Source organism: Lipophrys pholis (genome assembly GCF_963383615.2).
Source record: "Lipophrys pholis genome assembly, chromosome: 2".
Lineage (NCBI taxonomy): Eukaryota > Metazoa > Chordata > Actinopteri > Blenniiformes > Blenniidae > Lipophrys > Lipophrys pholis.
The window spans coordinates 18199958-18223724 of NC_137636.1; the positions used below are offsets into that span (position 1 = coordinate 18199958).

A 23767-nucleotide genomic window follows, 5' to 3' on the forward strand; every position below is an offset into this window, starting at 1 on the left:
ATGACATCAATTCAGAATGATACTAAGGCAGTAGTTGGCAATTTACATAACTGGTTATACATTTGCCATTTTGTTATATAAAAGGAGGGCCATAAATTGATAATATATTACTGTAATTAGATTGTATTTTTTGTTATTTGAGTCTTGTGAATTTGTGAGGATGCAACTTTACTCATACTTTGGTACAACTTACATAATGTAATATACTTTGACACTTTACTTGAAATCAAAGGTCACTACATTTGAATACACATTCAATCTTCTGACTGCATATTTGGAGATATTTATAACAAATTAAACTCTTGCTTCTCTGAGAAATTCTATACTATTACATTGAAGCAAATATCTGCTTTAATGCAATTAAGTAAATGTAAAAAGTAACTAATTAAATAGTTGTAATTTCAATATAAATTCACAATAGGAACTACTTTGCTTTGAGTATTTTTCAACAAATGTACCTTTACTTGTAATTGAGTACAAGTTAAACAATATGACAGTCATTCTCAACTCTGACTACATTTACAAAAAAACTGTACTTTGTATTATGAGCTGTAAGTCACTCTTTGCGCATACTGAAATTATTACTTGACTGATATAAACAGAATTTGTATCTATCTTATGGGAATAATGCTGATAAAGCAACAGAGACTGTAAATGAGCCTGTGTAAGCAGAAATCGGTTTATTTCCACCTGCTGTCACTGGTCTGTTTTCAAAAACTGGCAAAATGAACAACACTTTTTTTTAACATACCTTGCCGCACCCAGTGTCTGAGTCCAGGTGCTCAGTCAGCTCATCTGCGGCTCCTTTCCTTTGCTGTTCCATTTTTATAGTATTCATTTACTAAACCTGAGACATTTAGTAAAGCAACCGTGGTGGAACGTGAAACTAAAGCCTTGTATTGTTTGATTTCAAACTCTTGTTGGTATAATTGAAGAAAAGGTCCAGAGGTTTCCTGCTACTGCTCCAGCTGTTTCCACTTTGCTAATCACTAACCAACCGTGATGAAGTTCCTCATGCTGCCTGCAGAGGCCGCTGTTTCACCTATTAAAGGAGAAATTGTATTGATTGACTGACCATTATGTCAATAAAGAACAAGAGCAGACATTTCTGACCCCCGCCAAAGGTAGACATGGACTCAAGGAAATGACACAAATTCTACATCCAGATCAACTGCCTTGATTCATTTATGTAGTTTAGTGATCACGTGATTTTATTTCGTCATTCGACAGAACACAAGCTAAGACAATATATTGTGAAATTAAAATGTTCAATTGTAACAGATATTTTAATCCAGATCGCCACTAAAATTTAATAAGTCTTTCCTTTGATCAAAATTCACCTGTGTACCAATTTTCATGAAGATCCATACGTTGGTTTTTGAGATATCTTGTTAACAGACAGACAAATAAACAAATAAACACGGATGATTTTATAACTTCGCTGGCAGAGGTAATCAGTCTTCATTTATTCAACCAGCTTTTAGGTATTAAAATCCAACTTAAAAAGCTTCACAGATAATTGAGAGAAACATTTTTTTGCATCAATGCACATCACCGCAGGGCAAATAGAGAAAGGATCACACACAAACACAAACACACCTGTTAACCTCAAAAACATGATTTCAGACTATGGAAGGAACCCCACCGGGACACATGTAGATCATGCAAACTACACCACCATGAAACAAAAGCTAGTTTCTTTTATTATTTATTATCTATTTCCGAAATACATTCTTTATAATAATATCATGACTAGGCAGGCTACATACTAGGACATTAAGGCAGGCTATGTTGTACAGAGCAGAGATATATCCAGGGCCACAGCAAAGTAACAAATAATAAAAATGTGATCAATAAAATATTTAATTAATTATTTAAAAAGTGGGCAAAGCTTGAATGAGCCGACAAATTGGCATGATGTATTTTGTGACAGGTGCAATTTGACAGAAGCACCATCTGTGTAGTTTTTTTTTTTTTTAAAGATGTTAAAGATTCTATTCCACTCTTTGGCAAAAATTTTTTTTAAAACAATTTACCTTTAGTTTGCAAACATTTTTTTTTATTATTTTCCAGGAAAATGGGTTTTCAGTAAGTTAAACAATCTCTCTCTCTCTCTCTCTCTCTCTCTCTCTCTCTCTCTCTCTCTCTCTCTCTCTCACTAGGATGATGAGGATGATGAAGGCCTTACAATTGAGAACCGTATGGCCAGGGGACTTTTCATTACCTCAGACGACATATTGGTTGGGTAGACTGTCAAAACATTTCTTCAAGTGGAGCAACCTTTCAGCTTGGGTTCTCGGTGTATCCCAGCTGTTTGCTGAGTGAAAAGAGATATTTTACAGAGGAGTGAGTGATCACGGGAAAGACTGGTTTGCTGATGAAGTGTTTCATTAAATGAGTGTATTTATTCTGAAATGTGTATTTATTTGGTCCAAAGTATGCAGGGATGTATTATTTCCACCGACTCATTGAATATCCTCATTCAAACTCAGTAGACAAATGGAGTGTTGTATATCCTGATGTACAGCCCTTTGGTGGGATTAAGAGGACTACAAATGAAAAACATATCTTTATCAAACATTCACTTAAAAGAAATGTTGCACTACTATTAGCAAAATCTGACTGTTAAAACATTCTGATAAAAATGGATATGTGCACCTATTTTTGATTAAAATAAAATCTGTCAATGTAACGATACCACGTGAAATATGGTGAGCAATCAAATTTATTTTAAATTTAAAATGTCATGTTTTCTACTCTGGTAGAATCTGTATTTTGTGTTGCATTTTTGAATGTAGTTGCTGTGATTATGTGTGCCTGTTGTCGATGACGCACTTTACAAAAAGATCAGATGTTTTTTGGAAACATACCGACACACACCTCTATTTGAAGAATGTAATACTGCCTATATTGAAATAAACAAAGCCTTTTTGTAATCATACATGAAGTTCTGACTCTTCGTTAAATGTTTCGTTCTCATCTTCTGGATTAACTTCAAACAAGAAAGTGATTTGATGTCAACGCTTCAAGCATTGTCTCGTGTTTCTGAGAAACTCACATAAAATCAAAATGTAACTGACAACAGGCCTTCAACTGGTGTGCAAAAGGAGGATTCCCACAGAGAGCGTGCAGCCTGTGTGATGTGCATGTGGAAAGCTGTCCACAGGCATGTGCCTACTGGCTCGGTTTGTCAGAGTTCACAGTCCTGACAGCCTGAGAGAAGAAGCTGCTCCTGAGTCTCTCTGTTGTCGCCTTGATGAAGCGAAGGTGTCGGCCGAAGCCCCTGTACAGCCACATTACCCTGAATTATCTGCTCAATTATTCGTGTATGTTCAGTTTCATTCGATACTGATCAAATTAGACAGGGGGCTCAGAAGTATTAGAGGAGGAGGACCCTCGGGGGTCATGAGACACATGCAATCAATATGATTCACCAAGTCTTTCCTGATGAGTTCTGGAATTGACAACACTGAATTCAACATTCAGAAACATGAACTCAACTATTAATTATTTAAAACTCTTAAATATGATAGCAGCATTTTTCCAAAATCCTAAGAATGACATGCTGATATTCATATATTTTATTTCATTTTAGTTCATGTTGTAATTTTGCTTCATCACTCCTTTCCTTCATTTACTTGTAAAACACTGTGAATTGCCTTGTCTCGGAATGGTGCTATATAAATACATTTGCCTTGTCTCGCCTATTTGAATCTCTTTTGTTGTCCCCCCCAAGCTAAAACACATGGGTACAATAGATGTGTGAAAAAAGTCAAACATATACAAGTTTCACACAAATTTAATTGAATATTTGCCAATGTAATCAGATGTTGTGAGATGCTCTTGTACAACATTCTTATAGATACTTTATATTTGTAAGAACAGAGAAATAACCCTTTTTACAATATGTGGACTTTATTTTCTATACCAATAGTATAATATAAAGGAACAGGGTTCTATCGGTTTTCCAGCACGGAGGAAAAACAGCTGAAGCCACGTCTCCGAGGTCAAAAAGGCACGAAGAATGGCATGGATGTCAGCAATAAGGAGTTTTCCCTGCGGCATGCATACAACATAGATCTGCCCACTGTATGTATGTTATGGGGGTAGCAGGACTGCATAAACAGCTCAGGTGATAAAGCGGCACGTCAACACCTCCGACATATTACACCAGGCAATATTAACAGTGATTATGAAGGAGACTCAGCAGATAAATGGAACCACTGCAGTTATAATCAACAATATGTTGTTTGACATCTGCAACAGTTTATGTTTTGAGAGGGAGAAAGAAAATAAAATCAAACTTTATTTGTATAGTACTTTATTACAATTGTTTTAGCACATAGCACAAGGTGCTTCATATACTTTAAAAAGAGAAATAAAACACACACACACAAACACACCAAACTGCCCTTATCAAAATATAAAAAGCTGATGTAAGAATGGCCGGACACTGATGATCCAGGAGAGAAAACACCATCCTAGGGGACCGACAACATGGAGAGGAGCCACAGCCTACAGCTATGGGGGGCCCCGCCACAGCAGACCGCTCCGACCCAGCCGGTCAGGAGCCCACACCACCGTCAGTGAACCACAGTGCAGAGCTCCCACCACCGTGGCCAGAACGGTCCCCAGGACGGCGCCCCCCACAGGCAGACCACACTCAACTCCCGATGTGGAGCATGAGGAGACACTGGGGTAAAATAAATAAGAGCTTATAAAATGAATCAATGAATGGAAATAAAAGAAATTGAGATAAAACTTTGGCTTCATCAGAAAGACAAGGAAAATAAAATCTAAGTAAAATAAGCAACTAATTAAAATAAATAGGAGCTTATTAAATCAATTGATAAATGAAATAAAATATATGAAGCTAAAACATTGAGTATATTGAAAGACAAATAAATAGTAAGTAAGATAATCAACTAATCGAAAGCTAAATTGAAAAAGGTGGTTTTGAGCCTGCTTTTAAAAACACCCTCCGGCTGGCTGCTCCACAAACGTGGGCCATAGTGACAGAACGAGGCCTCACCATAGGTCCTGGTCCTGACACGAGGAACCCTGAACAGGCCGGTGACAGAGGACCTCAGCGGCTACGAGGCCTCATATTGTAAAAACACTTCAGAAAGATAAGAAGACCCAAGACCATTAAGACATTTAAAAAACACTAATAATAAAATCTGAAAATCAATCCTGAAACGCACAGGGGGCCAATGCAGTGACTTTAAAACATGTGTAATGTGCTCCCGTCTTCTGGTCTCCGTCACTCGTGCAGCTGAATTCTGGAGGAGCTGAAGGCTGATGATAGTTTTGTGGGGAAGACCAGAAAGCAGGACATTCCAATAATCTAAGGTCCTGGACGTAAAAGCATCAGCACCTCCATGGACAGAGACAGAAATGGGCAGACTCTGGCTTTCTTCTTCAAGTGATAAAATCCTGATAAAATGTGGTTTTATGTCTGGGATTATACTACTGGATTACAACCTGACAAGCCTAGTGTAGGAACTGTTTGCCCCGCATCACTATAGCAACGGTTGTCGCGTGTCACCTAACAACGGTTGCTAACAACTCAGGCCTGCTGCGTGCTGCGGCTGCTCGGTGGGTTTGCTGAAGGAGTCCTATTGTTTTTACTTTTCCAACTGTTGGTGAGACAATTTATTATTTCTATTAAACGGTTGGGAACATATTTGGTTTAGCTCCATTAGCATTTGATAATGGGTGTGATTTTGATTACCTGTGAGCTTAGACCTTGAATGAATACATAAAATATCTGTTCAATTAATTAACCACATTTACATTATGTTGAAAGTCTACACCTGTTTCACACTTTAACACTAATGTGGGAAACCTTGGCTTTCTGTGCAACTTTCTAAAAGTTGACATCACACAAAACAAGGTGTGTAAAGTGAGTAAACAATTAAGATGAGTAGTCAAAGACCACCTAATTTGCAGACGACATAAAGATTCTTTATTGTTAAATGCTTCTTGAAAGCAATCACTTTTAATTCATTGTGTTGGATTTTCAGTTTTGAGGTTTGAGAGATATATAGTAAGATCTGATTCAACTTTCCGGATGTAAGAAATTTAAACGTATTTTATCAAAATGAATGTTACAGAGACTAAAGCCAACATTACTCTGAGTGAGACTGTCAGCCAGTCACTGGGTTGAATCTCATGCACACATTCATCAATGTAACAGTCTTTGGATTAAATGACGAAGCCAGAGGCTCGGGGAAACATGCACTAATACATCCCTCCATCAATCTTCTATACCATTTTATTTTGTGCAGGGTCGCAGGGGATTTATACAAGCTGACTATATTTTCTCTGAACAGCCACTCTTAACTTCGGTTCTGTGAAGCCCGTTGTAACCATGTCTCACAAAAGACTGGCCTCAAGTACCCGTTCAGAGAACAGTGAGATGGATCTCGATGGTACAGGTATTTTTGGTGTTGTCAGTGTTGTCCCAGTGGTACTATTCTACCTGTTTCGTGGTTCAAACAGCTATAACCTGAGTCCCATATTTCTGAAGCAGAAGCAGAGTTAGCCAAACTCCAGAGACTGCTCAGGGTCATGGAGAGAGATCGGCAGGCCTACAACATCCAGGCCCGGGAGCAAATCCGCAAACAACAGTAAATATGGACTATTTATACACTTTTCAAGTCCGTGCGTGCGTGCGTGCGTGCGTGCGTGCGTGCGTGCGTGCGTGCGTGCGTGCGTGCGTGCGTGCGTGCGTGCGTGCGTGCGTGCGTGTGTGTGTGTGCTTTATTCATGTTGTCAGCCATTTGTGTGATGTGGATGAAGGCAGGAAATTGACAAGCTGATGAAGGAGCAGGAGGAGCTGAATCGAAAACTCGGTGCATGTAAGAGCATGTCACGCCAGCAGCGGGACACTGAGGCCACCCAGAGTATTCAAGTTCTGCTCGAACAGTTAGACATACTGAAGGAGGAGGTGGAGAAAGAGAAGCAATGTGGGAAAGAGATACAGAAAGAGGTTAAGAACGACACCTTTTTGCGATATACATAGATACTTTTTTTTTTTTGTTAAGTCATGTCAAACTATGTTTATTTAATTCTTATGTGGGCAGATCACCAGCATGGAGTCAAAACTGGCAGAACTGAGAAAAGAAGGGGTCACAACAAAGAAAACAGAAAGGTCTGAGGTCTGGCAGACTCAGAAGGCCATACGCACTTTGGAAGGCAAACTGGGCAGGGTGAGCTTTAAAGAAAAATCCCTTTTTGTGTTAAATCTATAGAATAAAATAATAGTAAAAATGAACATCTTTCCATTGTATTGTAAGTTTTCTTTTTATAGATGCATGTAGAGGTACAGTATCTCTATTCCATATGGTTTTACTGCATTACACTTTCACATGTTGTATTTCCAGGAGACAACTCGCTTAAATGAACAAATGGCCAAAAACAAGCACGTGAGAGAGGAGCTGCAGACACTTCATGTTGAGCGGGATCGCTTCCAGCAACTGAAGAACAAACTGAACAAGGTGACATGGCTCATGATGTATGATCGAGCTGCCGTCTCACTTCAGCTTTGCTGCTCTTCAGCCCACCAGTGACCCTTTCTGGTTTTAATACTTGAGTGGCGTCGTGAGATTTTATAAACCCCTGCGGTGACACTTTGTGGCTGTAGGAACTACAGGAGGTCCGCAAGAAGATTGGGGAAACTATCAGCCTGTCAACTGCCGCATATGATGCAAGGTGAGATTGGAGATAACTGTGTTGATCCAATAATGCGAAAAGCCTAAGATGACGCTCATATTTGTAACCTGTGCACTAGGGTGGAGGCTCAGTCCAAGATGACCATGATGAGGGAGAAGGCGGCGAAGGAAGTCGACCAGTACAACGCAGAGATGAAGGAACTGGAAAGGGTTTTAGTACACGAGTATAACCTGAAAGAGTTCATGACCACCAAGTGCAGTGAGAGGAGCGGGCATGACAATGACCATGAGATGGGAACCACACAATGTGAGCTGCTGAACGACTCCTGGGGAGTAGTTCAACCCCGGTCGTGGAACGGTCACTCTCCTGCGTGTTTAAGGGAGTTTCCACGCTTCAATACATGGAAATCTTGTGAATGTGTCATCATAAACTCAGCAGACAGCTTTATAACTAGCCACTATATATAACAAGGAAAAAGTACCAATTCAATTTCTTTACATACCGGTAAGTAAAAGTGCTGAGATTTTGAAGGCATCTTGATGCTATTTTGGGGTTTCTGAGTGATCAAGGAAAGTGGACTGAAGAATGCGTGAATAATACACTTGATGGCGTTGAAGCGAGTGTACTATCACAGCAGCTACTCCCCTGATATCAGTGGTTACAGCAGTGATCTTACATTTTTGAAAGCACTGGCATGATTGTTCACAGACTTCTGTGTGCTGCAGTGTCGGAGCCGAAGGAGCAGAGGAGGACGGACTCTGGGGAGGAGTCTCTGGATGTTTTGGAGGAGGCGTTCAGGAGGATTCAGGCTGTGACAGGCGAGGACAACCTGGACCTGCTGGTCAACAGGTTCATCCAGGGTAAATCTGACCCGCACTACCAGAGCAATTTCAAGTGACAACACAAACCTTTTATTATCTATTTTATTTTAAAGAAAAGTGTTGTCTCTTAAACTAATCTTAAATCATTTTCCCCCCATATCTATATTCCATCTTACTTTTTTGTCCAATTTACTGACAGTCACAGTTTTCTTCGATATGATCAAAAATCACAAACAATATTTGAATGTCTTTCACTATTTGTCTCACCGTGTAGGTGAGGACCGTAACGCCGCACTCCTCAAGTTTGTTAATGAGCAAAATAATGAGGCAGAGGCACTGAGAGGTCAAATTAGCCAGGTAGGTGTTTTTTTTTTTCTATTTCTCTTTAACTCTCCCAGGATTGCTTGTAATCCTACCTACAGCAATAATCTTGTATGAAAAGAAAAAGAAAATCAGCATAAGTCACTGATTATAAGTATAGAGCTATTTAGCACTGAAATACTGTTTAAAAGCAATAAAAGAAGGTGGTGCAGTGGGACAGGGCTTCGCTCTCAGTGGGGTCTCTGCAGGCACGACTGGGAAGTTGTCTGAAGGATGCTGGGTAATTAGTCAATCGTTGTTTGATCACATTAGTGCACGTTTGTCTGTTTGAATGTGCAGATCGAAGCAGAGATCGAGCAGCTTCAAGTCAAAGGTTTGCAGCAGGAACAAGATCATCGTGCTAAGCTGAGAGAAATTGATCAGCAACAAAGGGAAACTGAGTCTCAAACTGAGGATTATGAAAACCAAGCCAGCATCATAAGCAAAGTCCTGGACGAGATCAAAACAGGTTTAACAACCATTCACTCTTCATATCCAATCCCTTCTATCAGGCTCAGTTCATTTCTCAGCATGCCCTGGAGACATTTAGCATACACAAACAAGAAAATGCAATATAACTTGAGGATGAGTGTTTACTTACTTTCATAGCTTGTTGCCAGAAAAAGGGGAAAAAAAAAACTTTTATATAAATATTCAGGAAGAAATAAACTGTTCTTTAATTGATTTAGAAACTCACTATGATTACAGGAAAAAAAAATAAATAAATAAAAAAAATAACACACCTCAGATTTGTGTGTGAACCACCAAAACCAGACAGTTTGAGAGGATGGTGAACCTTGCTCTTTCCTTACACAGGAGTGAACAGCATATTGTCCAACCTGGAGTGTGACCGCTCAGTGATAGAGGACATGTTGGGGTCCTCTACAGAAAACAACATCATGTCTTATCTGGGCCTCGTGGAACAAAAGACAGACGAGCTGCTCACCGTACAAGCTTTCCTCAATTCTAAAGTGACGTTTCATCCAGTTGCCCTATATTTGCACTTATTTCCATCAAATTACAATTTTTTTTTAGTGTGTGTGCTCTGTGTGTCTTTGTATTGACAACATTTAGGATTTGGAAAAGGACTACAATCCTGTAGACCTGCCTAAGTTCCTTTTAGGCCAAAACCCAGACGTCCTCCAACAGAAGATTAGTACCCAGCCTGCAGCAAACAGGTCTGAAATCTACATGTTCGTAGTGAAATCCCAACTTGTTGTACAATCACATAAAGCCAAACTCATGAGAAGATGTACAGAATGACGTTTTTGCTTCCTGGATGCTTTTCAAGGTCGTGCCTTAGAACAAATTTGTTCTGAAAACTCATGGTGTTTTAGAATATTTAAGTCTTGATATCATGAGGATGTGGAATTTAAAAAAAAAAGTCAAGTCTCAGAAGAACAGCTTTGTGGGTGTGATTTTGACCCGTCAGTGTGGAGTACGACGGCGAAGAGTCCTCCGTTACTGATGAGGACGAGCGGCCACTTTCACAAGGGGAACTTCGCAAAAAAATCATGAAGGGGGTTTGTACGATTAAAGTCCCTCAACTACTAACAGGTTCTTCTGTTTATGAAGTGTGTGACTTTCTCATGTGTCCACCAGGTTCTGCTGAAAGACGGATCTGCACAGCACATGACTAAAGCCTCAAAGACTATTCAGCAGCACATCCTGGGAGACACACTGATCTGACCCAGTGACCGGATCAGTCAAGTTAATGTCCCACTAGATGTGGTCCTCTGCATGAATCCTCACCAGCAGGAACAGATGTAATCATCTTCCATGGAGAAGGGAGCGTTCACAGTGGGCGAAGGGACCAGTGGGCCTCGGTGTTGTTAATTCATGAAACACCAGTCACGTTGAGCAGAAATGATGGCCGCCAGTGATGTTGGCGCTACGCTTCAGTCGTTGTTAGAGACATTGATATTTTTTATTGTGGTATACCTACCTGTGGTTGGGTTTGGTTTTGTTTCAATAAATGGTTTGAGATCAGGATATCACTATTGCATGCTTCTACAGTGCTCTTCTCACCTTTTACGTGTTACATTAATTTCACCAAAAGCCAAATATCCCCAGCTTTTCGTGAGTACTGTATAAACTTCAGTCCGTCTTGAAAGCATTTCAGCTGAAATAACATGTACTGCCATATTTTTACACCCCTCCACATATGGGGTAAAAAAAACAAAAAACAACCACAATACAGGTTAACCTTTTTATTAATGAACAAGTCATCTCATTCAAATGAATGGAGGCAGTTGACAGAAGTTATTAAATAGAGTCAATTGCAAGGCAATCATCCAATATATTTTTGGGGAAAGATTTCAGCAAAGGGTAATGCAGCAATCCGACACAGAGCACACTGTAAAGGTCAGCAGCTGTTTCATCACTGTTCCCCGAGGGTGAAGAGAAGAAACACAGCACCTCCTACATGCATGCATTATAGTGCACCTTCATGGAATTACAAAAGTTGTGTAATCACTTTCAGTGTACAAGTTGTTCCATCAGAAAGGTGAGTACCCTGGCAAAAGGCCAAAGTCTGATTGCTGCAACTGTTCCCCAAATACAGATTAAAAAAAAAAAAAAAAAAAAAAAAAAAAAAGCATAAGAAAAACGGTAACACTAAACTTAAACCCTGCGAATGACATACAAAATTCATATTTTACTTCTTTAGAAGATCAAAAAGTCACCGTTTCAAATTTTCTGCCATTCAAGACATGGCAACCAAATCATGTACTATTTTATACTGTAGAGTAGTTTCAAGAATGTCATTTTCAGAGTTTTAGCTAATGTATTGCCTCAGAGAAGCATGCATCAAGGATATCTAAAGGGCTGTGAGCTTACTGTGCTGAGGACTGGAAAAGAAAAATGCCATCTTCAACCCTGGTTACCTAAAAATTAACCGCGTTGTTGAGATGACAGGTTTTGTCCTTTTCATGAATTCCACATTGAATAAGAAAGCATTTTGACCAATGGAGATTTTTAACAGCTGTAACCTGGCACAGACACTGCCAGCTCTGGTGAGAGTCAGTCAGTCTAAGGGTTAGTGATCGAAAGCGTGGCTGAAGCTGCGCTTTTGTCCTCTGCCGCCATTGCCCCGGGAACCACCACCATTGCCCCGAGAACCGCCTCCATTGCCCCGGAAACCGCCGCCATTCCCCCGGAACCCGCCACCTCGGCCCCCGAAACTTCTTCCTCTTCCTCCTCCTCCTCTGAAACCGCGGTTACCGCTGCCGAAGCCTCTGTCACCGCGGTTACCGCTCTGCGGCTTCTCCTCCAGCTCTGGGAGCTCGGTGGCGACAGACAGTTGCCAGCGACGACCGTCCTTCCAGCCGTCCTGTTAGAGCACCAATGGTTGGATTTCAGCAGGACAAACGTACAGGTATATCTCACAAAATGTGAATCCCTCCCCTCAATTCAAACCAAATTCTCAACAACCTTGGATGCCACACAGAAAGCTGAATCCTACGCCTCAAATTAAACTAAGCAACTTTTATTAACTTGAAATTTGGGAAATGGGTTTTATATTTATTTATTTTTAAAGATTTTTTTTTATTGAATGTATGTGGAGTATCTACTATTATGACAGTGTGCTCTTATTGAATACTTTTAACATAATATTAACATCGTATTTTACACATTCTAATGCAAACTGGACACTGTTTGGTGATTTGTATTATAATATACACTTGTACAATATTTACATTCATTGACACTAGACCTTTAGACTTAATACAGGAAATGTTGTGCAGTTTTTTGGGGGGTTCTGTATTCACAAGGCAGTAAAAGCGTCATCGAACTCCTATAAAATCCCGTTGACCCATTTTGCCTGATGTAGTGATGTAAACACAACCGCCATATTTAACCAGGCATGACAGATCGGTGGATGGGGATAAATAAATGGGTCAGCCGTAGTTTTTCTGGATAAAAAGTACTTTGATGGTTTCATTCCAGCATATTTTAGTGAGATCCTTCAAAATAGAAGGTTTATCTTCTAGCTGAGGTGTTAGTGGTGGCAGTAGCAGTAATAGGGAACCGGTGATTATATGCAGAATATTATTCACAGTAAATTAAAAAAATATATTCAAGGTGTGGTGTGAATGAATATAAGTACAATAGAAGTAATACATTTGCAATATAATCAAAATCACTGAAGTGTGTCCAGTTTGTATTAAAATGTGTAAAATATTTGAGTTATGTTGAAATCATTCAATAAGATCACATTATCGTAATAGTACATACATTCAATAAAAAAAAAAATCTTTAAATAAAATAAATTTAAACCCATGCTTTCCCAATTTCAAGTCATGAAAAGTTGCTTGGTCTAATTTGAAGCGTAGGATTCAGCATTCGGTGCGACGTCCATGTTTATATACACGTCCATGGTTTAAACAGTCCAGAGTCCAGACCAAATAGGTTAAACAGGTGGTTTCTGTTGCTGCTCTTACCTGAATCTCCTTGACTTTATCAGCCGGGATGTCGAAACAAACTCCCTGTTAGACACAGCAAGGGTGAGATGTCAGTGTTTGTGTCATAAAGGGCATCATCACACTCACAGAGGCTTCACGGATCCATATTTTATTCACCACTTTGTTTTTGTAGATAATTAGCTTTGTACTTAGTGTGTCAGAATTCAAATGTAAGATGGAATGTTACCATTCGTGTGACACTCTCGGGTGTTTTCTTTGGTAAAAAAAAAAAGTTCAAGTCAAATCTAATAACATCGCTGACTGGCTGATTATGGGGGCCCTGCACTTAAAACTCAGTGAAAACTATATACACAACATAACACGTTTATTTTCATTCACTACTACAGAGATTTTAATGTTTCATTTGAAACTACATAGAAGAAGTCAGATGTTTTTGTTTTCATTTCACATGCAACTCTTAACTTCAATAGAATCCAAAATGGGGTGGAAAACGTGTGGCATGTTAACGCCAGCCGCACCACGCATGTTCGTACCGTTTTGCCTTTGAGGAAGGTCATTCTGTGAATCTGGTTCTCCATCTCCTCTCCAAGCTGTTCCTTGATGCTTTTCCAGGCGTAGCCAATGTTATGCATCGGCTGGGAACACACCAGCTGCATCGTAGCGTAGCCCTGCAGAAACAAACAATGAGCTCGGTAGGATCACAGTTATAAAAGCAGAACAAACCCATCAGAGAATCTTGCGGGAGAACAAACATCCTGCTCTCGTCTCAGGTGTGCAACATGTGAGGTGGGAAAATGTGAATTGCACATAGAGGGGCAGGCACATATCATGGAGAAAAGCTAAACGGGTGGGTGCACGGTGCTTGTGAGACTTACTGCATCAGAGTTGAGCAGTGACCTCTGCTCTAGAGCTGTGGCTCCAGAAATATGTGCCAGGGCAGCTGCAAGAGCATCCACTGCTCCTTTGTCCTCGATCAGCTTCTCTGCAGATGCTCTGAAGTAGGCGATAGCTGTGGCAGGAACAGAGTCCAAAAACCTGGACACAATAAAAGCATCACAATCTATTGCATGCCATCAGGAAATCTAGTTCAAACATCCTAACTCAGGCATTGACTTGGAGGAACCACAGATTAGAGCAGCAGTTATACAAGTGCACTTACAAAAATCAACTAGTGAAAATCTGATTGTTTATATTTTCAATATGATGAAAAATAATAAAACAGCAGATAAACTACAGAAGATTCATTCAGTCAATATTTTGAGACACTGCATTTTGATGCATTTTTTAGTGATATTGTGGCTCACGGGTCACATTTTACCCACCTGGCAGCGTCTTTGCTTGATGACTTGATGATATCGTTGGCAGTGGGAACACCGACTCGCCTGAAGGTGATGCCCTGGAATCATGTTAAATGAAAAGGTATTCAGCATGAAAACTCATTTAGGATGCTGTCATATTGATCCACACAAAGTGCACTGAAATCTGAAAAACCTCCTCTGGAAATTACATTGGTAATTTATGTATGGATGACAAGTGGGAAAAATTGGCTTCTAATACTGTTGTAACAATGACATTTCCAATCTTCACTCCTCCACGTCTGTGTCTACATTACTTTTGATTGTCTCATATCTCACTGCCTCCGTACCATCGCTTTTCTACACTGCTTTAGCCAAAGAGGTCAGCTGGAGTCGATCCCAGCTGTCCATAAGTGAAAGTAGCAGACACTGAGGACAGGATGCCACTTCATTGACTCAGACAGATGATCACACACAGACAATACAGAGCCGGTTTACATGACAGATGATAAGACGACATAGAAGACGGATGGATGAAACGGAAACGTGCAGTCAGCCACGCGGAGAACAATCAGCAGACACACAGTAACACAAGAAACCTTGAAAACACTGCACTTTGCTGAACAGGACACGAGTTGGTGGTGTGTTTTGTAATGCAACCACACACAATGTAAACATTCCAGCCATTTGAAGTAGTCGTTCTTCAATATATTTTAGTAAAAGGCCCGCTAAGCGGATGCAATAAATGCAATACTACTGTACAATGTATTTTGTTACAGCGCTTGCTGTTAAATTTGGAGCGGGCAACACAAAAACTACTCAGAAATCCAGTTATTGTTGCTGACCAACTAACATGAAACACAAATCTATAAACTGCAAATACAGTGCTAATGTGCCAATACTGAGTTTCAGAGAAGTTGCATTTTACATGTTTGAATGAAGACAAAGTCGTGTTTTTTTAACACTGCACTCTGCTTACATGAGTCTCTAAAAGCTGTGCTTTTTGAAAGCAAACTGTCAAAACATAACAAAAGCTTATAGTTTTGACTACATATGTTGTGTAAACAGGGTCTGTTAGTCAAGAGCCACCAATTAAATTTAAAAATTTATATAGATATTTAATTTAAATAGGAGGCAAACTGAATTCCCAGGGAAAACATGCAAACTGGACACAGAAACCACCTGAACCTGGGCTATTCTCACTGAGACGTCAGACTCTCCCACTGTACCAGAGGGTTGTTTCCATTCCACAAGTACTAAAACGACCTGAAGGATTGCACTTCACATTTGTGCACAGCTGCTCAAACCGCTAAAACGGTTGCAGCAATATTGTAAAAGACACCCACTGCTTTGTTTTCCACGTAGCGCAGCTGGTCCTCTTCTTTCCTCTGGTAGAAACAGATGCAGACTCCAGTCCTGCCTGCACGGCCTGTACGTCCCGAACGATGGATGTACGACTCCACATCCTGACAATAAACACAAACAGTATAACTTTCAGACGATCCGGTTGTGACAGGGCTTTCGAAAGTTACGAAAGTAAGCAAATAAAATGGGTACATTAGACTAATTGTACATTTGCATCTGTCGGTAAAGGCACAAAAGTCTAAATGCAGCTGTGCCTTTGTTTAAATCAATCAAAGGTAAATGTTTAAAAAAATTAAGAAATTATGCATTATGACAGCTACTTCAACAGATGAGAAGTACTTTTCCCCCCAAAATGAATGTTATAACATGGCTGATAACTGGAAAGACCTCACACCTTAGGCGGAGAACACTGAATCACCAGATCCACTTCGGGGATGTCTAATCCTCGGGCTGCAACATTGGTAGCCACCAAAACCTCAAAGGCTCCATTCCTGAAGCCTTTCAGTGTTGTCTCTCTCTGTTTCTGTGGGATGTCACCATGAAGGGACTGGGTACTCTGAAAGCACAGGTGCAAGAAGAGACGATATAATGGACACTCTTAAGAGGTCAATAACGGCCCGCCTTTCTCAAAATCATGTAAATGAAACCAACAGTGCAAGTGAATTGTGTGTGAGACTCCAGCTGTACCTGTTTGATGGATGCGTTCAAGGAAAGTTCATTGGCCTCCCTCTTTGTCTCACAGAAGACGATGGTTCTGCCTTGGCTGCCATTGTACACCTGGATCACGTCTCCTATAACGGCCGCACGCTGTGACCAGTGACACGCAATGGCCAGATGCTGCAGAAAACACACGGGACGAGCAGAGAAACACACACACACAAAAAAAAGAGCAAGAAAGAGAGCCAGTGAATGAGAAAAGATCATCATTAATCCAGCATTTAATGTGTGGCTCATTTAAATGTGACTGGTTTAGCCCATGATAAATACAGAACATTTTACTGCAAATTAACTCGCTGTGTTTTCCTGACAGGGATATGTGTGACAGTATTTTAGCCTCTATTACTTGAAATAACTGTACATGAAGGCAACTTTGAACAAGAGAGGGAGGGGTGCAGTAATGCCGAAGTTTAAAATCACCACAAAAAAACCTCCCCATGCTTATCTCTCACACACACACACACACACACACACACACACACACACACACACACACACACACACACACACACACACACACACACACACACACACACACACACACACACACACACACACACACACACACACACACACACACACACACACACACACACACACACACACACACACACACACACACACACACACACACACACACACACACACACACACACACACACACACACACACACACACACACACACACACACACACACACACACACACACACACACACACACACACACACCTCTACTGTTGTTGCAGCCTTCTGGGTTTTCTTTCCTATCAGGTCAACATGTTTGCACTCTGGTCTCATGTATTTCTTGGCCACTTCGTACACCCAGGGCGGGCAGGTGGCCGAAAACAGAAGCGTCTGTGGGTTGGTTTCGCCGTCTACAAATGGAGAGCACATGCAAGTCTTGAAATTCTATAGAAGCTCATTTCTATTGACTCAAACATACCACCTGGTGCCTGCACATATCTATGAACACATGGAGAGTCAATACATAAAACTTTGCACGCTTTACCTCTTTGATAAGATGAACCCAGAATCTCCTCAACTTGTTCAGCAAATCCCATGTCCAACATTTGGTCCACTTCATCCAGAACAACATGTTTCAGCTTTGAGAGGTTGAGTTTGTTGTTCTGAAGGTGATCCTTGATGCGACCAGGCGTCCCAACCAAGATATCGATGCCGTTACGGATTGCATCAACTAGACAACGAGAGATAAATGCATAGATAGTTGAAAGAGCAAAATTAAACATTTACGTAACAAAAAGGAACAAACAGTCACCTTTCTGGTACCGAGATGTGTTCTTGTCATCAAATTTGATGTTTTGGTATTTTTTTAACAGTATAGAGAGTGAGCTACATTTGACCAAAGATCCCAAAATGTTAAACAATTAACATGAAAAGTCCTTCTACATGTCAAACACTCTTTGGTTGCCCAGTGAGAGACGGTTTTAGTTGTTTTTTATATTTCGGGTCAGACTTATACATGGTGTGCTCAAACCTTTGACTAGTAGTATACACGTGTTTCGCAAAAAAATGAAGATAATTTTCTTGGTGACGATTCCAAACAATAAGACGTACTCTAATATTTGAGATCCATCATTTTCATTACTTATCAGCTAAACTTGAAAAGGCTTACAATAGTAATTATTTGTCAATTAAATTTACATTCTATTGAATAGTCACCGTTTGAATTTAATTTCAGTAAAAATTCATTTCTCCACTTATATTTAGTGTTTTCTGCAAACAGCTGACCGAGTTTCCCTTAAACTCACTTTGTGGATTGTACGAGCTGCCTCCATAGAAACACGTGATGGACAATTTCTTGGAGACATCTTTGAAGTCCTTGGCAACCTGGATAGCCAACTCTCTGGTAGGAGTCAACACGAGGACCTAGAGACAGCCCCACTCGGTCAGTAAACAACACTCAAACTGAGACTGATACTCAAAGTGAGGGTGTATGGAAGTGCACCTTGGGAGGCCGGCCTCTGACCATCTCCACTGAATCCCTCTGCAGTTTCTCCACCAAAGGGATGGCAAAGGAGAAGGTCTTTCCAGTTCCTGTTCGGGCTTGAGCGATGACGTCCTCTCCATCATAAACAGAATTAAACGTCTTTATCTGAATGTCAAACAGGTAAGTGACTCCCCGAGCTGAAGGAGTGTGACCAGAGTGTGGAGAGGAAGAAAGAGGGAGGAGAGAACAGAGACACAGAGGATTAATGGTGGTTTAACAGAGTCCAAAAGCCCATGAAGTACATTTTTCAGAAGGAAAAGGCTTTGAACAGAAGAAATGTGTTTTACAGATCCATCATAGTTTACATCAAATTCAACTTATTGTCACATTTTTATTACAAAGTTCACTTTGTGTGTCAGATACCTGCTCAAAATGTCTGATTCAAGCAACATTAAAAAACAACAATCAAGCGGTTAACAACCACGTTGATGAAATCTTCACTAGTTCAAATTTAACACTGTGACTGAAAAAGTAATCTTGCAGTCATGTTGCACTCTCAATGTATCTCTGAGGTCTTTCCGGTCTCGAGCTGTTTAATTTCAAAATTTCATAGGAAAAATCAGAATATAATTTTGTACCTTTCAGTTTATTAATAGTGAAGTCAGAGATTCTGAAGTTGGAGAATGCCCCTTCTCCCTGCTCCGGGGTCTCCTCCTAAACAAAGACAAAACAAGTACAACAATGTGTGTTTAGAAGTAAATTTCTTTTGTAACATTCGTTGAAAATCATTTTACTTTCCTATTGAATGATGCCGCATTGGCAAAAAAAAACCCCAAAAAAATCAAACATTAAAAACCATTAAAATTCTGTTGTTGCACCCATTTCCACCAGCTCACTGCACCACCGACATGGATTCAGTTATTGTTGTTTAAATTAAAACAAGTACCGATTTTGGCAAATTTGCCCAATTACTTGACTGGAAGTTCGGCAACAACTGACCAAACTATCCAACATAAAATGAGCTTCAAAGCTCTTAAAGACCGAGTCAAATCTCTAGCTGATGCAAGTAAAAACGAAGAAAATGCAGCAAGATAACAAACATTAAAAACATTCATTCACCCAAACCTTTCAACATCAAACATAATACAGCTAAACTTATTGGGATAAAAATTTTAAAAACTCTCCACATTACCACGGTTTCTTTCTCACTGTCGCTGGGGGAGTCGTCACTGGAAGGTGGCGGGGTCTGAACGGGGGTGTTCGGGATGGAATGTCCATTGGTTTCTGCCTCTGCTTTCTCTTGCTTTTTCTTGTTTTTCTAAACAGATAGAAAAGTGGTGTGACTTTTTACACAAAGGTAGAACCAAAATGTTCATTTACATTTTGAATACATTCTATTATACAACTAGTCAGCCTATATAAAGTTGACACAGACATATGAAATGCATAAAAGCATCTAAAGGATTCATTAAAATGTGTTTTTAGAGACAAATTATTAGCAACAAATCTGTACAAATGAATCAGCACTGACCTCTTTGTCTCCTTTCTTCTTCTTCTGTTTTGGTGTTTCAACATCATTACTGCTATCATTCATTATAGTGGGCTCCTCTATGTGGCCGTTCATTTGGTCCGCTTCCTGCTTGTCTTTTTTCTTTTTCTTCTTTGGTGCTGGAGGCTCACAATCTGGATCTTCCTGCTGCTCCAACAGCTGCTGCTGCTGCTGCTGCTTCTTCAGTTTCTTGCTCTCCTTGGTCTTAACCTGGTGTTATTGGAAAAAAGAATGCGAAAACTCAGCAATACTCTTGCTTCAATGCTGTGGTTTAATAATAGAAATAGTCTCAAAGTCCATCTGACAAAACAGGTTTTCAATTAGCCATTAATGCATCACATTTCATAACAGTTTTAATAGAAGTTCAACCAACTTCTACAGTCAAATTTATATAAGCCAACAAGTTATTAATATCATAATAATTTCGATAACTTTTACAGGTTTTCAAGGAAGGTAGCATGTTTTTTCACTAGTTACATATACTAACAATCACTTACAGTGAAAATAACAAGGGTTGGCAACTGGACTCAGGAGCTTTTCTATGTGGAGAATAACTGAAGACCCCATGGCAATACATTTTATTTACTTTTTTTATTACAGTGAATTCTAGTTTCCTCATTCAAAGAACATTAACCATTTCTCAGTACTTGCCTGTATTTTTGTTTGTTTGCGTGAAACGAGGCCACTTCCTGCCCAAGTACTGCTACAAAATTGACGTCTGGGCAAATTCAGTTCAAACACCTGGGCGCAAACTGCAGCATCCACTTTATTAAGGATGCATCAGGTGCAAACAGCAACTTGTCCAATAAGGACTTGGCACAAATGAGAAAATCAGTATTTGAACTCTAAATATGAAGTTATGTTTTCTGGCAGTGGGCAGCCAACTCAAACAAGGGCCAGGCCATCAGCGTTTTGTCACAGCTGTCTGATGTCCGCCCTCTGGTTTAACGGTTTGCCACCGGCTCTGGTGTGTGTGTGTGTGTGTGGTGGGACTTTAACGGATGGTCTGGGTATGGCTGTATTAATCCATCAGCTCAAGTTACGAGTTGTAGATCTAATGTGTTTAGCAGGATAAATTGGATGCATTTTGTCACCCTGCAGGAGAGTTCTGACGACAATAATGTTCCACTCTTAAGTCAAAACATGTATATTACTAAATAAAATAATAGCTTTCAAATCACTCATTGTCTTTGTACTGACGATGAATAAATTATGAATATGATGAAACTATATTATATAGAAATGATCTACCAAAATGCATTCCAGTGAATTTGAAGTATCTCCTACTTTTGTTACTGCACTAAATATGAAAATGAATGGCACATTAAACTTCACGATGTTAATTTCACGGAAAGGGTTATTAATAACAACTACAACATTTGAATGTGAAACAAAGACTAGTAACGCACTATAGTATTATTGAAAAAATAAAAATAAAATTGTCATTCTTAGGTCGCACGAGGGACTCACGGCAATTCTATTGTTTACGGCACAACCAGCTGATGCATACGTCATCAGTGCGCGTCCACTGCGTAGATCTACACACGCATGGACGGTCTCCGTAAGGTTTGTGAGTTGTCGACAGCTGATTCCTCGAGGTCTGTAGATCAGCTCAGAAACACATGGTACTGCCACGTGATCTGCGGCTTCGGCACAGCGACATGACCACGCTTCCAATGCTCCTAATGCTAACTTTACCATAGCAGGTTTCACAAAAGTAACGCCGTTCACAAAACACAAATAAAAGAAAAACAAAGCCCAAAGCTTCTTTACTGCTTCACGACTTTTTCTTCGAGGTTGTATGGCGTAGTAAGTTCGTTTTTCCCGAGGTTTACAGTTAGCACATTCAGCCACATGTAGCCAAACACGAGAGTCGTCGAAGGGAACAGATCGGGTTTTAATGCAGGTTCTTCGGGCCGACATCCCGCATTGTGCTCACCTTCAAGGTCTTCACTTCCGCGGCTGTGCCTACAACGTCTTCCATTTCCGTGTCTTCGGTATCAAAGATGATTTTTGACGGCATTTCTCTTCCCAGTTGGAGTCCCTCGGTAGACACACGTTTAACTCTTCGGGCACGCGGGTGGAAAGGAACGCGCACAGTGCTGCGTTGCCAGATCTCGTGAGAGACGTAAGCAACCGCCCTCTCAAAAATAACTTTTTCTTGAAATAAAATGGAGAAAAAAAAGACACGAAACTTAAAACAAGTAACACAGAAGAGGCTTGCTGAAAAAGTTAAACCATGATACCATCTAGCATTTTTTTACAGCAACAAACAAATGCAATCTGACCAGTTAAATTATTTTGTACATTCTTTACCAAATAAACCAGTGGGTATTGCACTTTTCTTTATGTATAGATGCACTTATCTTCCCATTTCTTTTAGTTTCTGAAGATTCGAGCCAGTTAAACAGGAAAACTTAGTAATAGAAAAATTCATAGACTGTTCGTCTGTTGCAGGAAACAAATGTGAGTTAGAAAGGTCTGCAGTAAATTAAAATTTTGTGGGATATATTTTGAGATTATTTCGCTCAGTTTAGCCCTGAAATTTGTCATTATAAATAATAAAACACACTTTCGTTCTCATATGTTCATAGACATCTGCTTCTTTCTGTTGCAAGCAACTGTACTGCAAGAACAAACCCAAACTCGCACATGCTCAGCGGACTTGGCAACCCTAACGGGTGACGTAATGGCGCCTGTTCTCGAGGCAGACAAGGATGTAAATATACTTTGTACAACATCACGTTTAAAAGCACAATAAATTACACCAGTGGACTTTAGATTCTGAAAACGTATATGCAAGTCCTTCCATAATAAATGCAAACAATGTTGTTCCTGACGAATTATTCAAGAACGTTATAAGAAACAGCGCGAGTGCGCGTTGCAGACCGCATGTAATGATTGATTCTTTCCAGCAGATGGCTCTCTGCAACCTCTTTAAGTTTTTCCCTAAAGTTTGTTGTGACATTTACAGATCACAACTACAAGCATGTTTATATTTCAGGAAATGAAAACCAAATATCTCAGAATAACACGACTGATTTTCAAAATAAGTCATATTTTGCAATTGCGGCACCAGATCCTTTCTACATTGTCTTCAACCAGATCCTTCAGAAATGTGAGCTTGTGGTGAACCAGATAAATCTGTTTGAGAAATACCAGTCTGGTTTTAGGGGTGAACCACATGACACAGACAAGATTTCAGTTTTGATAGTACTGGATCTAAGTGCAGCAATTCGATACCGTAGATCACCACATATTTAAACTGGCCGAGGCACGTGGGCACTGTCTTCAAATGGTTCAGCTCGCATCTCTCAGAAAACTTATTGGCACTTTGGATACATGTTCCTCAGCAGTCTATGAAATAAAATGACACAGTATTCAAAATATATAAACCTGATCACCAGTCTGGGTGAAAAGAATTGAATACAGACTTTTAATAAATGGCTTTCTCGAATGACAGAACGCAACCAAAGGCGTTTCTGTGGCTTTAGCGGAACTTATAAATTGTTTGATTTAAAAAATATATAAATATATTCAAAAAAAGAAGTTAGCTGAGGCTAACGATATAATTGATGGTCTATCATCAGACATATCAAACTTTTACATG

General features: G+C 39.9%; 3 protein-coding genes across 4 annotated transcripts in view; 2 read left to right on the forward strand and 1 right to left on the reverse strand.

Moving 5' to 3' along the window:
• Positions 1-2938, forward strand: part of chs1 (chitin synthase 1) — a gene marked incomplete at its 5' end in the record, with an annotated part of 30335 nt that extends 27397 nt beyond the window's left edge. Inside the window, one exon of the mRNA XM_080458067.1 lies at positions 2163-2938. Within this exon, the coding sequence (XP_080314193.1) occupies positions 2163-2249 (87 nt within the window). The 3' untranslated portion in view covers positions 2250-2938. The remainder of the gene's footprint in view (positions 1-2162) is intronic.
• A 2612-nt stretch (positions 2939-5550) lies between these two features.
• On the forward strand, positions 5551-10851 carry odad1 (outer dynein arm docking complex subunit 1). 2 transcript variants are annotated; one of them, XM_080458567.1, is made up of 15 exons: positions 5551-5645; positions 6336-6440; positions 6533-6632; positions 6805-6994; positions 7089-7214; positions 7389-7502; positions 7649-7716; positions 7796-7983; positions 8403-8537; positions 8773-8855; positions 9159-9327; positions 9675-9829; positions 9933-10036; positions 10291-10381; positions 10461-10851. In XM_080458567.1, exons 2-15 carry the CDS (start codon positions 6374-6376, stop codon positions 10545-10547), a joined length of 1677 nt encoding a protein of 558 aa, XP_080314693.1. In that variant the 5' UTR covers positions 5551-5645; positions 6336-6373; the 3' UTR covers positions 10548-10851. The 2 variants fall into 2 exon arrangements, with proteins under 2 accessions (XP_080314693.1, XP_080314694.1); XM_080458568.1 differs by having other exon boundaries at positions 5572-5645; positions 6291-6440.
• Positions 10852-11054: 203 nt separating this feature from the next.
• ddx21 (DEAD (Asp-Glu-Ala-Asp) box helicase 21) lies at positions 11055-22240 on the reverse strand. Its single transcript, XM_080458539.1, has 16 exons — positions 22097-22240; positions 20140-20367; positions 19801-19926; positions 19247-19322; positions 18627-18805; positions 18430-18547; positions 17670-17855; positions 17390-17535; positions 16630-16779; positions 16337-16498; positions 15924-16043; positions 14605-14678; positions 14158-14317; positions 13816-13950; positions 13301-13345; positions 11055-12189 (listed from the first exon to the last, which is right to left on the reverse strand). Exons 1-16 carry the CDS (start codon positions 22178-22180, stop codon positions 11896-11898), a joined length of 2283 nt encoding a protein of 760 aa, XP_080314665.1. The 5' UTR covers positions 22181-22240; the 3' UTR covers positions 11055-11895.
• Between the last annotated feature and the right edge of the window lie 1527 nt (positions 22241-23767).

Excerpts from the sequence above, each read along its gene's own strand:
- ddx21 (XM_080458539.1), bottom strand. The coding sequence starts at position 22,180 with ATGCCGTCAAAAATCATCTTTGATACCGAAGACACGGAAATGGAAGAC. Across the intron at positions 19,323-19,800 it reads ACAGTGAGAAAGAAACCGTG|GAGGAGACCCCGGAGCAGGG; the intron begins GTAATGTGGAGA and ends GTCTTTGTTTAG. Across the intron at positions 14,679-15,923 it reads GCTACGTGGAAAACAAAGCA|GGCATCACCTTCAGGCGAGT; the intron begins GTGGGTGTCTTT and ends ACATGATTCCAG.
- odad1 (XM_080458567.1), top strand. The coding sequence starts at position 6,374 with ATGTCTCACAAAAGACTGGCCTCAAGTACCCGTTCAGAGAACAGTGAG. Across the intron at positions 6,633-6,804 it reads GAGCAAATCCGCAAACAACA|GCAGGAAATTGACAAGCTGA; the intron begins GTAAATATGGAC and ends ATGTGGATGAAG. Across the intron at positions 10,382-10,460 it reads GCAAAAAAATCATGAAGGGG|GTTCTGCTGAAAGACGGATC; the intron begins GTTTGTACGATT and ends TGTGTCCACCAG.